Source organism: Podarcis cretensis (assembly GCF_951804945.1).
Source record: "Podarcis cretensis genome assembly, chromosome: 6".
In the NCBI taxonomy this organism is placed as follows: Eukaryota; Metazoa; Chordata; class Lepidosauria; order Squamata; family Lacertidae; genus Podarcis; species Podarcis cretensis.
Window position 1 is genome coordinate 94,150,664 of NC_137175.1, and position 15,960 is coordinate 94,166,623.

Genomic DNA, 15,960 nt, shown 5'->3' on the forward strand with positions numbered 1-15,960 from the left:
TAAATACTTTGTCCAGAGAGACCCCGAGCTCATTCATATGTTATTGGGGTGGTAGAGTTGTCCCCACAGAGCTTCTCCCTTCTGGCTCCCCCCCCCCCCCAGCCTGTGAGAATGTCCTCATTTCACTCTTGTAAGCCAGATTGTATTGCATATCTAGCTTCAATGGCCCTGGTGGGAAAGGGATGCTACTCTGCAAAGTGCCCACGTGATGCAGTCTACTCGTGGGATGCAAATATTTTTACATCAGCTGTGAGCTGGGGAAGCCAAAAACAAGGATCCAGCTCTGCAGCATCGAATATGTCCTGCTGCTATCCTGCTGCCTCTAATGCTTCATGCCTCTAGGGCACAGAGAAAATGCTGGAATTAAGAGTATCTTTGGGAAGAAGCGTGAGGGTTGAGAAGATGTAATTAGCTAGACCTATGGCAGGTGGCGCTGTGGGTTAAAGCCTCAGCGCCTAGGACTTGCCGATCGAAAGGTCGGCGGTTCGAATCCCTGCGGCGGGGTGCGCTCCCGCTGCTCGGTCCCAGCGCCTGCCAACCTAGCAGTTCGAAAGCACCTCCGGGTGCAAGTAGATAAATAGGGAGCGCTTACCAGCGGGAAGGTAAACAGAGCAGCGATGTCACGCTGGCCACGTGACCCGGAAGTGTCTCCGGACAGCGCTGGCCCCTGGCCTCTTGAGTGAGATGGGCGCACAACCCTAGAGTCTGTCAAGACTGGCCCGTACGGGCAGGGGTACCTTTACCTTTACCTTTTATGGTGGAGTAGATCACTCCACCATAGCTGTCAACTTTCAGATTTGAAAATAAGGGATCAACAGCCTCCAAAATAAGGGATCAGCAGCCTCACCTGTCCCGGGGACAGTCTATGGGATATCTAACAATCCGGGATAGCAGCAGGAAACAGCGCTGGAATAAGGGAATTCCCCGCAAAGAAAGTGAAGGTTGACAGCTATGCACTCCACCTTTGAAGCAGTAATAAAAATGCTGCAAAGCGAATTTGAAAAATATTTAGTGGTGCTGCTTCACTGAAGTCCTTCTAGCTCAGGGGCCAGCAAACGTTTTCAGCAGGGGGCCGGTCCACTGTCTCTCAGAGCTTGTGGGGGGCAGGACTATATTTTTTTGGGGGGGAAATGAATGAATTCCTATGCCCCACAAATAACCCAGAGATGCATTTTAAATAAAAGCACACATTCTACTTATGTAAAAACACCAGGCAGGCCCCACAAATCACCCAGAGACTCCTGATTCCTGGACCGTCTGCGGGCCGAATTGGGAAGGCGATTGGGCCGGATCCGGCCCCTGGGCCTTAGGTTGCCTACCCCTGTTCTAGGTGGAAATGATTAGGATCAATTTCCTTAATGATGGAGCAAATCTCTCTCCCCCCCCCTTTTTTTTAAAAGATGCTGGTGTTGGAATGGAAAAAACCTTCCTAACAACTTGATGAACTAAGAATGTTTTCGTTTTCACACTGCTTTTAACAATCTAAACTCTTCCAGCCCTATGAATCTGTGATGCTAAGTGTGCTACTTTCCTGCATCCCTCCCCCGCTAGCTTTGCATGAATGCTTGCAAGTTTAACACTGCTGAGGTGTCTGCAGAGTCTAAGAATATCCCTAAACCTTTTGGGAGAATTTTGCTCTTCTAATCAAACCTCATTGAGTTTCCACAAGGTTTCTCAAGTGCAACACCTGAAGAGGAACCTCCAAATCAACTTCATATTTTCCTTTCTAGTGGTAACCTAAGGATGCGCAGAAGCCACATGAAAAATGCAGAAACCTCAACTAAACAATATTTTGGCTTTCCTTGAAACCTCTCAGATCTTTCACCTGAGCGGCAACCACCAAATTTGCTTTAGGCTCTACAGAGGGATTTCTCTTTCTTTCGAATGTGAATGCAATCGTCATGACCATAACAAGTTTTTAGGGGGTGAGAAGAGGGTGCCCTATTGACGAGCCACTCACTCTATAGCAGGCATGTTGGGAGCAGACATTGGACTGACTTCCTTGGCTTTCTGCAAGGCGTGCTTCTGATTAAAAGCCTCTTCTTCCTCCTGCTCATCCTAAATAAAAAAAACAAAACAACAACAAACCTATGGTTACATGAAACATACTCAATAAACACACAAGACATAACCAGCTGTACTTTTGAATAAATAAGGTATACTATTCATTGTATTAAATTGTAGATTTCAATGGAAGTCTTATAAAGTTCAACGAAAAAAGCAGAAGACCCAGCGGATCAGTTCATTCATTCTATAGTCAGTTCATATTACATATGAGCCTGGACTACTGATGAAGCCTAGGATGGCGAAACAAGGCTAATATTCCGGAAATCCTTGTCTTAGACTCTGTGAAAGGATTCTGTGGAACTGTAACAACCCTTCATGTGGATTATTGGACCCTATGAACAGACAGGTGGAATAGACACTTATACATGTATGGACCTTATGCATGAACTGACTATAGATTGAACTGATCCACTGGATCTTTTGCTTTTTCCGTTGAACTTTATAAGACTTCTGTTGAAATCTACAATTTGATGCAATGAATAGTATTTATCCTAAATAAAAGACAAAGGAGCTGGTTAAAAGGGAACATAGCAGAATTTACTATTTTCTCACATGTTATGAGCTTTGTTATAAGAGCAGCTGCCAGGCTGCAACACAGAGGTCTACATGGTCACTTTAAATCACAGATGTAACAGGCTTCTCCCATCTATCACACAACCACTGCTCTCCAAGTGTTCTGTTAAACAGCTTAAGTACTGTTTGCTAGAGCAGGCAGGAAAATGGAGCAGACAGCAAAGCCAAGGAAAGCTATGGGTGCCTTGTTCCTCGGTGCATCCTGGAATTCAAAGGGACACTGTGCATTTCCAGTTTGCAACCCAGGAACCCCTAGTTATAAGACTGAAAATCACATACAACTTTCATGAACATAATTATTGGAAAGGTAACCACACAGCAAAATGAGACTTGTGGAACCAGAGTTCTAGTCACAGGTAGGTAGCCATGTTGGTCTGCCGTAGTAAAAAAAAAATAAAAAAAAAATCCTTCCAGTAGCACCTTAGAGATCAACTAAGTTTGTTATTGGTATGAGCTTTCATGAAGTGTGCATGCACATGAAAGCTCATACCAATAACAAACTTAGTTGGTCTCTAAGGTGCTGTTGTTGTTGTTGTTTAGTCATTTAGTCGCGTCCAACTCTTTGTGACCCCATGGACCAGAGCATGCCAGGCACTCCTGTCTTCCACTGCCTCCCGCATTTTGGTCAGACTCATGCTGGTAGCTTCAAGAACACTATCCAACCATCTCATCCTCTGTTGTCCCCTTCTCCTTGTGCCCTCCATCTTTCCCAACACCAGGGTCTTTTCCAGGGAGTCTTCTCTTCTCATGAGGTGGCCAAAGTATTGGAGCCTAAGCTTCAGGTTCTGTCCTTCCAGTGAACACTCAGGGCTGATTTCCTTCAGAATGGATAGGTTTGATCTTTTTGCAGTCCGTGGGACTCTCAAGAGTCTCCTCCAGCACCATAATTCAAAAGCATCAATTCTTCGGCGATCAGTCTTCTTTATGGTCCAGCTCTCACTTCCATACATCGCTACTGGGAAAACCATAGCTTTAGCTATACGGACCTTTGTCGGCAAGGTGATGTCTCTGCATTTTAAGATGCTGTCTAGGTTTGTCATTGCTTTTCTCCCAAGGAGCAGGCGTCTTTTAATTTCATGACTGCAGTCGCCATCTGCAGTGATCATGGAGCCCAAGAAAGTAAAATCTCTCACTGCCTCCAGGTGCAACTGGAAGGAATTTTTTTTTTATTCTGTGGAACCACTTATGACTCCAATTTCAAGCTGAAACCAGTTGTTTTTGAAATCAAGTTCTTGAAGTTAAAGCTTTTAAAAATCTTGACAACACAGCATCACATGAAGGTGACTAGACTGGAACTGACATCTAAGTCCTAAGACCTCAGTCCCAAGCATGGATACTTGGAAGTAAGTCACATTCATGGAGGCAGCTGCCAATTCAAATTGCCTCCCATTACATATCAGGCAGATGTGGTCTTAATCGTCTTCTTCAACAAGCCTTTTAAGTGGAGTTTGCTTGTCTTTTAAATCCCAGGTTGTGCCAGCATTTAATCTGAACTGTTCTATATCTGAAATTGTTTTATGTGTTATTGTTAAACCAAAGCAATTCACAAATGGAGCTCAATAAAGAAATGGACATTTCACTGTCATCTCTGTTTACAGGCTTTGGAGATTCCTGCGGTTGTTTTTGAAGCTAGAAACTGATCATGAGCCAGCTTTACTTTTGGAAAGAACAAGAAGTTGAAGTTGTGTTTGTGTGTGTGTCACCCAACTGGCAGCAGGCTCAGGACACTTCACACTCTTCCTAATTGATTTATGGAATTTGCTGTACAAGATACGGTGATGACCACTAGAGGATTAGAGGGAGTTAAAAGCAGATTAGACAAATTCATGGAGAATAAGCCTCTCAACTGGATTTTTGCAATGATAGACATACAATATTTCCCTGTTTGTGCCCTGAAAGTTCCTTATCACTAGATACTTGCATGTGTGGGTGAGTATAACAGCAGGAAGGAGCTGTTGCCTTCATGCCCCATTCTGGGCTTCCCAGTAGTAACTGGATGGGCATTGTTGGAAACTAGTGGCTGAGCTAGATGGATCTTTGGTCTGTCCCAGCAGGGCCGTTCTTAAGCTCTGAAAAGCATTTTCAGCACACAGCTCTCTTGCAACAAGGGCAGTTCTGTGTTTAGGACGCTCATTATCTGTGTTATCCAACAAAGTCCGTATATTCCATGTTCCAAATTTCAGTTGTCTTTTACAACCACTGGGTGGTGACCCCACTGGGCATGGTAATCCAGTCAGGGGGGAACGGGAGGCAGACTCTGTTTAGGGCACCTTTTCTAGCCCCTCCTGCTTTTCGGGGTGAGCAGAGTGGACCCTAAATAGGACTGCTCACTCATGGATACACATATAGCAAAAATTATCTGAACAGGGAGCTTCTTGTAAGTTGCATTGCTCCCTGGGAACAGGGTGGGTGAGTGGGCACTGTCCTTTGGCCTGGAAAGGAGGTTGCATTTACTTTCACCTCTGAAGTTATTATTATCGTTTATCACACTTACACCCCACTCTTCCTCCAAACACCTCTGAGTGCCACAGTCTCAGGGTCTCTGACCCCTCAGAACTTAGGGCAGCTGCTTCTAGCTTCCATCACCAGAGGGAGACCTTCTTCTCTGTCTTCCCATCTGACCAGAGGAGCCCTGCTCATCACTGGGTGGGGAGACAACCTAGCCAACCAGCCTGTCCTCTGACCTGCCTCCTTTCCTTGACTTCGCTAGAGGAGCTGAGGTCCTACCAAACTTTACTAAACCTGCCCTGCTTTGCCTCAGCAGTACTTATTTCTGTAGGGCAGATAGAACTGAGTCACACACCTCAAGATGATTCTTGGAGCAATGCAGAAGGAGGGCATGACACTGCCCTCTCCACAGCTGGTATATTTACAGCTTACTTCTGAATTAGGCAAGTTACCGCCACCATTCTGCTTCCACTTCCTTCTGGGTGTCATTTTTATTAATTACGTGGGCACAAAATACTGTGGGGGGCCCTCTCTCTCTCCTGCTGGGGAGATGCGTATTTGTCTGCTTCAGAGTTAAATTAGACAATGCCATCGATTACTACGCTCTATTACACCCACATTAGCCATGTCAGAGATACATTTGCACTGGAGAGTCTTGCTTGGAGTCCAGGAAGTACAAGTTGATGAATCTGTGCTGGAAATGGGAGATATGGAACGGGATCATTCCATTCCCACTCTGAGAGCGGGAACCGGCCTGGTTGCTTAGCTAGCTCACTGTAACCCGTGTGGTTTCCTGGAACACCGTCACACACCAATTCCCAGTGAAGCCTTCCTTGGCATGGCCCCAACTCATAATTGTTAGTTAATGATAACTGTTCCACTGTCAGATAGCAGAGGATTTGGAGGAAAACGAATAACATTTGGGGCACGGTGCTTTCAAAGCACTGACTATAATAATAAACCCTGACCTTTGTAATAAACGGAATGACCATTGCCACCAAACAGGTAATCCGAGGGCCAAAGTAGATGCAATGCCATCCATGCAATTAGCAATCGTGTGAAAGGCTTTTTAAAAAGTAAAAAAGTGTGGAAAAATCTAGATCAGAAGAAGAAGAAGAAGAGTTTGGATTTTATATCCCGCTTTATCACTCCCCTAAAGAGTCTCAAAGCAGCTAACAATCTCCTTTCCCTTCCTCCCCCACAACAAACACTCTGTGAGGTGAGTGAGGCTGAGAGACTTCAGAGAAGTGTGACTGGCCCAAGGTCACCCAGCAGCTGCATGTGGAGGAGCGGGGAAGCGAACCTGGTTCACCAGATTACGAGTCCACCGCTCTTAACCACTACACCATACTGGCTCCAGACTTTGGTGAGGTCCTCAGGACCACAGTAGCCTCCCATCCTCCACACTAGGGAGGATCACCATCTGGCTTGGGGCCCCACCCCAGAAATTTACTTTTAAGAAGCCATTTGCAGAAATGGTCATTTCATGAATGGTATTGTGCCCGGTTTGGCCCTGAAAGGAAACGATCCCTTGGCAAATTCTCCTGCACAAGCCCCACAAGCCAGGCAGATCAGTTGCTTTCGCCGTGGTTGCAGAAAGCATTGGCCAGACACATCTCACAGAAATTTAATCAGTGAGGGAAAATAATAGGTACTGGTAATTCAAGGCAGTGAGAAAATACTCCAGGCTGCAACTAGGAACAGGGCCTCCTCCGTGGGGGCACTGCTCCCTTGGAGCTTTAGGGATGCTTTTAACTGCTTGTTTGCTCTGTGCTGTTTACAGGGATTTTTGCTGCTTTATTCTCTTTTAAATCTTTATTCTCTTTTTTAATTGGGTTGTTTTCCGTGGTATTCTATTATCATTTTGAATACTCACTGCCAGTCAATATAGGCAACGCTGGGCTAGATGGACCAATGGTCTGTATTTTTAAAAACAATCTCGCATATTTCAGAGCTGAGGTCTTTCCATTCAGTATCTTCCAGTGGTTTTGCTCTGGTGAGCAGGGGCTCAAATCGTGTCCCATCAAAATTATATCCGCGTCGCTAAGAACATATTATAGTCTGGACGGAGCTAAAGTGGCTATTTCCAAAGAAGTCTAGATTTACCTTTGTCAGCTCCTGCGCATTAGCTAGGTTATCCACAGCAATGGCCAAGAAAACATTAAGCAGGGTATCTAAAAGAGTTGAGGGTGAATGAAGCATCCGATTAGACCAGATGGATGGACATCATGCAGACATTCCTGCTTTGTGGAAGAGGATAATGGCACCCCACCCCCCCCCCAATATTAGGGGCCTATACTGCTCCAGGACGGGTTGAAAGATGGACTCTCATATGATCATAGGGGAGTTTTCCGTGTCCTCACTGTACCAATCTAGAAACTTAGCAAAATGATGTGGTTATAGTCCATGTGATCTTTCTCTTATATCTTTCCTTCAAATATCGTCAGTGTGGCATGGAATCCTGCCAACCACAGAAAAATGATAACCGCCTCATCTACCCAAGGGATATGATGTCAAACACAGGACCACTTCTACAAGTGTCTTCCAGTGCCTAGGCTCAGGGCTATGGCAAAGCGAAGGGGAGGGGCTGCTTATGACTAAAAGGACAGTCATTTGGGCCAAGCAGCAAGTCAAGATAAAATTCAAACTAGACAAGATGCCAGGAGATGCATTATCAGTCGCCACAGAGCTTTTGAAAACTGAAATTCAACTTCTGGATCAAGGGAAATGGAGGAGGGTGGGAAATACATAACCCTCCCCCTCCCAGTATTCTTATTTTTTAAATTGGGCCTCTCCTGCTACTTTTACAAAGGATTTTTTTTCCTCCTAGTGGGAGATAAAAAAAAAAATGGATTAGAAAAATTGCCTGGGGAGAAATTGCAACTCTTCCTCCCATCCCCTCCTGTTTTGCAGCCGACCATGGCAACACTTTGGTACAAACAAACCATGGTGTAGAACATGGGTAGGCAATCTAAGGCCCGGAGGCTGGATCCGGCCCAATCGCCTTCTCGATCTGGCCTGCAGACGTTCCAGAAATCAGCATGTTTTTACATGAGTAGAATGTGTCCTTTTATTTAAAATGCAGCTCTGGGTTATTTGTGGAGCATAAGAATTCATTCATTTTTTTTTTTCAAAATATAGTCCGGCCCCCCACAAGGTCTGAGGGACAGTGGACCGGCCCCCTTCTGAAAAAGGTTTCTGACCCCTGGTGTAGAGATTGGTAATGCAGTTCCTCTTTGACTCTAAAAATCCAAGAAAATGCAGCAACATTGACAGAAGTGTTCTCAGGCTACTTCTCTCCATGGTGCTGAAATTTACAAAATATCACATCAGAACCACCATCATGGCAGAGCAATAGGAAGGATACAGTTTCCAAAAAGTGTGAGGATGATGAAGTAGATGGACGACCACATTCCTGAGCTGACGCCACCTTGGGAGCGAATTCCATTGTACATCACTTCATTCCAGTCTTCCCCTGTCAAAATCTAAACAAACAAGCAGCTCTTATAACAACGTCCTTATTTTACACTTCAGAAGAGGATGTTTCAGTTATGGAGAGCCTACTAAGTCACTGAAACAAATGACACAAAGGGAAAAAAAAGGAAGGAATGAAATAAAGAAGGAAGGCACCTTTGCCTTCCTTCATATAACCAACCATCCATTTTTCCTTGGCCCCAAAATCTGCCTTTCTTATATAACAATAAGGCAAAAGAATAGTCAGAACTGTAAAAAGGGGTTACAGTCCTTCCTCAGAGGCCTTACTGTCTTACTGCCTAATTTAGAAAAGACGGGTTGTAGGTGGGGACAAAGAAAAGCCCAATAAAGGAATAAAAAGTAAAGTAAAGGGACCCCTGACCATTAGGTCCAGTGGTGACCGACTCTGGGGTTGCGGCGCTCATCTCGCTTTATTGGCTGAGAGAGCCAGCGTACAGCTTCTGGGTCATGTGGCCAGCATGACTAAGCTGCTTCTGGAGAACCAGAGCAGCACACAGAAATGCCGTTTACCTTCCCGCCGGAGCGATACCTATTTATCTAATTGCACTTTGACGTGCTTTCGAACTGCTAGGTTGGCAGGAGCAGGGACCGAGCAACGGGAGCTCACCCTGTCATGGGGATTTGAACCGCCGACCTTCTGATCGGCAAATCCTAGGCTCTGTGGTTTAACCCACAGCGCCACACATAGACATAATAAAAGAATACTGGGAGCTAAAACCACAGAATCAGCTGCACTGAACAACTTCAGGCCGCAGATGGGGGAAACTCTAATTTCCGAATGGTCCTCCCAAATAAAAAAGAAAAATTACAAACACAGTTTCCAGTGGTTCCCCCGCACAGGGTTCCCCCGCACAGGGTGCTGAGCCAAGGGGACACCAAATTGAGAAGATCCATCATTGAGAAGATCCATTTGGGGGCACCAAATTTGGCCTCGCTCAGGGCACCATACCACCGAAGATTACCAAAGTCCAGCCCGGTTTATATCCAGTTCTACTGTTCTGCTCACGCAGCAGACTTCAACTTGTGCAACTGAACAGCCCCCTCTCCTGTCCTCTGGCACACTTCCAAAATATGGTCCAGAGGGTTTGAGGGCCCTCTGTTGGCTGTGTACCTTGGCTCTGAGGAAGAGACAGTGAAGAGTTCGCTCTCATTAGGAGTCTTTGCAATGTCAAGGTGGTGTTCCTTGAAAGTTTTAGCTCAAGGAGTTATTTTAGAGAAATGATTCATTTAAAGGGAAAGAGAGGACACATCCCTCTCAGCAGAGAAGACTAGGCTGTTCCAGCCAGGTGTGTAAGTGCTGTGGGAGATTCAGAAGAAAGAGCAAAGAAAGGAAAGGAGAGGCGCTTCTATGGAGCACAGAATTAGGGGAAGATAGAATAATGTGAATATGGTGAGTGAATGAGGCATGGAGAGCTTTGTTATAAAGAAAAGGAGAATGTCAAAGCAAATGGAGCCACTGCAGAAACTGAAGTCAAAGGGTGACAGGATCAGAGAAGTGAAAGAAAGGCTATTTTAACAGAGGTACTCTGAAATGACAAGAGATTATGAGTGGCAGGGCCAGCAAATGCCCCCGTCCATCAAGCCAAGGTGCCCAGTTACCGTGCATGGGACACGAGTGGAGCTGTGGCCTAAACCACTGAGCCTCTTGGGCTTGCTGATCAGAAGGTTGGAGGTTCGAATCCCCGTGACGGGGTGAGCTCCCATTGCTCGGTCCCAGTTCCTGCCAACCTAGCAGTTCAAAAGCACGTCAAAAGGTGCAAGTAGATAAATAGGTAGTGTTCCAGCGGGAAGGTAAACGGCATTTCCATGCACTGCTCTGGTTTCGCCAGAAGCAGCTTTAGGCAACAAACACCGGCTCCCTCGGCCTGTAAAGCGAGATGAGTGCCGCAACCCCAGAGTCGCCTGTGACTGGACTTAACTGTCAGGGGTCCTTTATCTTTACCTTTTTTTCACACAAGTTAAGTATGCAGGGTTGCTTCAAAAGAGCTCCTCACACATCAGTAAGTTTTTGTTCTTTCTGGGGTTGCTCTTGACCTGTGTTGACTAAGTATGTGTAAAACATCCACTTAGGGTTGTTACAGAACAACACACTTCTACAGATGAGTGATGAGTGAGGGCCACCAGATTGGTTGCAAGACAGCCTTCTCCACAGAAAGTGCACATGATATTACACGTTACTCTTCTATGCGTAGTACAATTTCTCTGCCTGTGGTTGCCTCGTAAAGGTAAAGGGACCCCTGACCATTAGGTCCAGTCGTGACCGACTCTGGGGTTGCGGCACTCATCTCGCTTTATTGGCCAAGGAAGCCGGTGTATAGCTTCCGGGTCATGTGGCCAGGATGACTAAGCCACTTCTGGCAAACCGGAGCAGTGCACGGAAATGCCGTTTACCTTCCCGCCAGAGCGGTACCTCTTTATCTACTTGCACTTTGACATACTTTCATAGAATCATAGAATCATAGAATCATAGAGTTGGAAGAGACCACAAGGGCCATCGAGTCCAACCCCCTGCCAAGCAGGAAACACCATCAGAGCACTCCTGACATATGGTTGTCAAGCCTCTGCTTAAAGACCTCCAAAGAAGGAGACTCCACCACACTCCTTGGCAGCAAATTCCACTGTCAAACAGCTCTTACTGTCAGGAAGTTCTTCCTAATGTTTAGGTGGAATCTTCTTTCTTGTAGTTTGGAACCATTGCTCCGTGTCCGCTTCTCTGGAGCAGCAGAAAACAACCTTTCTCCCTCCTCTATGTGACATCCTTTTATATATTTGAACATGGCTATCATATCACCCCTTAACCTCCTCTTCTCCAGGCTAAACATGCCCAGCTCCCTTAGCCGTTCCTCATAAGGCATCGTTTCCAGGCCTTTGACCATTTTGGTTGCCCTCCTCTGGACACGTTCCAGTTTGTCAGTGTCCTTCGAACTGCTAGGTTGGCAGGAACAGGGACCAAGCAATGGAAGCTCACCCCATTGCGGGGATTCGAACCGCCGACCTTCTGATTGGCAAGTCCTAGGCTCTGTGGTTTAACCCATAGCGCCACCCGCGTCCCTATGTGGTTGCCTCGTAGGGACTGGGAAATGCATCATTTAATGATGTTAGGACATGAGCTAACTGTTGGGATAGCTTTGAGAGGCAGGATGGTATATATTATTTATCAACTATCCTTCCACTTACACACTTGAGTAAAATTAGCATCTAGTTTGGCAGAGTTAAAAATATACCATCCTTTGCAACATTCACATGGAAACTTGGGACCAAACTTTCTGTAGCTTTCTGTAATTATCCAGGTTGCCTCTGGCAGATAGAACCTTCCCATTTATTTATCCCTCTGCATAAAAAACAACATCAAAGTCCTTAATGCAAGGACATAAAAATATTGTTTGCTTACATAAAGCTGCAGCCTCAACTTAAAACGGCAGTGAAACAAGTCAGGCAAAATATACAGTGGTACTTCAGGTTAAGTACTTAATTCGTTCCAGAGGTCCGTTCTTAACCTGAAACTGTTCTTAACCTGAAGCACCACTTTAGCTAGTGGGGCCTCCTGCTGCTGCTGCGCCGCCGGAGCACGATTTCTGTTCTCATCCTGAAGCAAAGTTCTTAACCTGAAGCACTATTTCTGGGTTAGCGGAGTCTGTAACCTGAAGAGTATGTAACCTGAAGCGTATGTAACCTGAGGTACCACTGTACTTCTAGATTACAAAACACATGGTTCAGATCAAAGATGACACCTGTGCTTGGAAGAGCACAGACAGTGCATCGTACCCCAAGGCTGCATGATGAGAAAGAGAGTGTTTCTCAGGTGGGAGGAATTAATAAGGATTATGTTCCTTCCTTCCTGGGCAAGCAGAGGATGTGGCCTCACAAAAGTGCCCTCTAGGAATTTACAGGCAACTCCATGCGTCTTAACCCTTTGCTCACATAGCAAACATGGGATTTTGTATTTTGACAGAGACATCATTTCCCCACAATAAGCTGCGCTACACATTGCTGAGGAGAACTTGATTACCATTTTCAGAGGCAGCCTCGTGTCTCTCCTATCACCTGCCCTGAATCACAGCAGACTACTTAAACAGAAGCATTACTAAAGGACCCAGGCATCTGAGCTCATTTCTTCAGGTGCAGGCTCCTCGCCCCCAGAGTTATACCTGGAAAACTGTCATGATGGCTGCAGGGAAGGTGTCAAAGTTTGCAGAAGGAGTCCCATCCATAAAATTAAATCTGTAAAGAAGTAAAAAAACAAAAAAACAAGCTATAAGAAGCTTCTTCTTCTGGCCCACCAGCAGATTATTTTACCCAGCCTCCTTGTCCTCCCCTCTATCTCGTCTCCTGCTACTGTCATTTTGGTAATTTCCACATAGATATGATGAAAGTGGTGCGTATTTCTGCATCCCACTCTCCTGCACATGTTTATCTACTTTGTATACTCTATTCTGCAACCAAGATTCAAGATTCGATATAATTCTCTATGTATTTTTTGCACGTGGAACAAGGTGGCAGAAGAGAATGGAGGGAAAGTTAAGAGCAAATAGTAGAAAAGACAAACAAGATTCAGCAACAGGAGCCACAGAGAACAGTAGGGATCTGTGTGAGACCCTCAGTTCCACCTCCTGGTCCCTGATAGCACTGTCCAGATCTAGCACTGCTTTCCTGGGATCAGATACATGGCCTACACCAGGCATAGGCAAACTCGGCCCTCCAGGTGTTTTGGGACTACAACTCCCATGATCCCTAGCTAACAGGACCAGTGGTCAGGGATGATGGGAATTGTAGTCCCAAAACACCTGGAGGGCTGAGTTTGCCTATGCCTGGCCTACATATTTTTAAGTCTTTCTCTACAGGAGTGAAGGCAATAAAAAAGCGAGGTGGAACATTTCTTAGGAAAGCCAAATTCTGCTGCGATGAGTTAATTCAATGCCTGTGCAGCAAAAACCTACAGACACAGAGAACGCATGTAACCAAGGCATGTAATTCTCTCCAGAAATCAGTAGGAACAGTGCTGTTTTTTCTATAAAAAAAAATTTTGGGGGGTACTCTCATTTTCCTACTGATATTGATATATTGCCCCTCAATGAGGCCAAACTTAGATTCACAAACTGTTTAGGGGTATGCGCCCCCCCTGCGTCCCCTCAGAAAAAAAGCACTGAGTACAAATAGGCCACTATAAGTTAGAGGAATAAAGCAAGCAATTGCCTTAGGGTGCTTGAAGTAGCTTTATGGATAAACAATCTGGTGAAAGCTAGTGAGGCAGCTTTATGAAATATTCTGATATACTGGTCGACATTTCAAAAACAAGCAAACATGGCCTGGCCATCTACTTACCTGCCACCAAAGAGCTGCATCCCAAGCAGGGCAAAGACTACAATGAAGAGGAAAAGGAGGAAGAGGAGGCTGATAATAGACTTCATAGAACTCATCAGTGAGACCACCAAATTCCTCAAGGAAGCCCAATACCTGGAAAATCCAGATGTTACTGTAGCATGCTTCCTAAAGCATTGCAATGCTCTTTCAACTTGGGCTGGCTTTTGTTAGCCAGCAGATGTGTGCATGCCTGTGTGTCGGGGCAGAAGGGGAGTTTCCATTATTTGATCAGTGTTGTCCAATTTATTTTTCTTTCTTTAGCTTTGTTTAGATACTTAGCCAGGTGAATTAAATGCTATCAATAGTACAGGTTACAAATGGGACGGGGAAACTGGGTTGTCGATGGAACAAGGAGGAACAACAGGGTGACACAAGGAAAAGTGGGGGTAACATTTTAGGAGAAAAAACAGGGATCAGCTCGTTTGTTTCACTCACTTTGTGATTTTAAATATCCTTAGAAGTCGCAGGGCTCGTAAGACGCTAATCCCAAAAGAGGTTCCAGGTCTGAAGATTGTCCAAACCACTTCAAAGATGCTTCCCACTGTGACCTGAGTCATCAAACACATACAGAAGAAACAAGACATTGAATCACCTATGAATGGAAAGACGTAAATGAGCAAATCCACCCAACATCTCAACCACCTTCTCAGCTATCCTCTCTCAGCGATCCCAGAAGGGCAAAGTCGCCCTGACAAGAGACTTTAAAAAGTGAGCTGGACTGGGAAAAATTGTGGAAAGTAAATCTGAAATTTACAGATTGTTCTCTTTTGAAAGAAAATTATATGAAGATGATGTACAGATGGTATATCACACCAGTACAAATAGCAAAAATGTACAAAACCAGGTCAAATATTTGCTGGAAATGTAAAGAAAAAGAAGGTACTTTTTATCATATGTGGTGGGAATGTAGAGAAGTAAAAAAATATTGGGAAATGATATATAACGAATTGAAAAAAATGACATTTGCAAAAGAACCAGAAGCATTTTTGTTAGGGATTGTAAGACAAGACCTGCCAAGAAAAATAAAAAAATCTATTTATGTATGCTACAACAGTGGCAAGAGTCTTATTAGAACAAGGATGGAAGAATGAGGAAATCCCAACGAAAGAACAGTGGCAAGAAAAATTGATGAGCTATGCGGAATTGGCCAAGTGGACATATAAACTGTGTGACAAGGACAATCGTGGCTTTAAGGAAGAGTGGGAACTTTTTACAAACTACTTAGAAAAACAACAAAATGACTTGGACTCCTTGGCAGGTTTTGAATAAATATCCACAAATTTATTAGTTGAATATATGATAGACAAGGCAAGGATATGTTCAATTTTATAATATGCAGAGAACAATATGTGCAAAGAAACCAGAGGGGGGAGCTGAGGAAAGTCCTGGGGGGGGAGGGGGGAAGGGGGAAGGGGGAAAAATAATGAAATCGAATTTTTGGATTGATAAATTGTTATGTTGAAATTGTTTAATAAAAATAATTTTTTTAAAAAAGTGAGCTGGAAGAAATGACATGTTTGTGGACTCCATGAAGTGAATATATGAATGAACAATCTGTTTCATTCAAATGACTATAACTCCTCCGCCAATTCCTGCACTGACAAGATGGTAATTTGGCTCTTGGGGGTTTTACAATAACACCACGTTTCCACCCCCTCTCCCCTTCCAGGATCTTCTACACATCAGTGCAGTTCCCCAAAGAATCTTCTACCCCGCTCTGCCATTCGCACTTGTTCTGTTCTGCTTCTTATCTGCGCAGTGCTTACCCCACAGTCAAAGCAGTTGAAAGAAGAATGGAAATAAAGTCGGGGCCCCATCCCGTACATCTTCAAGGACATCTCTAGGAGGAAGAGGCCCAGAAATATAAACTCTGCATAGTCTGAAAGAAAGAAATTCAGGTGTGTTCATTCGATCTCTGCTTCTCTCCATCCACTATTGCAACAAAACTTCACAGCACTGCATGATGAACCCACCCAGAGCTGGTTCATGCTTAGAAATTTCTCCCCATGCAGGCAC

At 44.8% G+C, this 15,960-nt stretch overlaps 1 protein-coding gene across 3 annotated transcripts in view; it reads right to left on the minus strand.

Annotated features, from left to right (window-relative positions):
• The window catches only part of CACNA1E (calcium voltage-gated channel subunit alpha1 E), a 498,615-nt gene that overhangs the window by 118,349 nt on the left and 364,306 nt on the right, over window positions 1-15,960 (minus strand). For all 3 annotated transcript variants that reach the window (XM_079980995.1, XM_079980994.1, XM_079980996.1), the window contains exons 14-20: window positions 15,711-15,823; window positions 14,380-14,492; window positions 13,906-14,037; window positions 12,732-12,804; window positions 8,456-8,573; window positions 7,195-7,262; window positions 1,961-2,058 (exon numbers count right to left, since the gene is read on the minus strand). In XM_079980995.1, coding sequence (XP_079837121.1) covers window positions 1,961-2,058; window positions 7,195-7,262; window positions 8,456-8,573; window positions 12,732-12,804; window positions 13,906-14,037; window positions 14,380-14,492; window positions 15,711-15,823 — 715 coding nt within the window. The remainder of the gene's footprint in view (window positions 1-1,960; window positions 2,059-7,194; window positions 7,263-8,455; window positions 8,574-12,731; window positions 12,805-13,905; window positions 14,038-14,379; window positions 14,493-15,710; window positions 15,824-15,960) is intronic.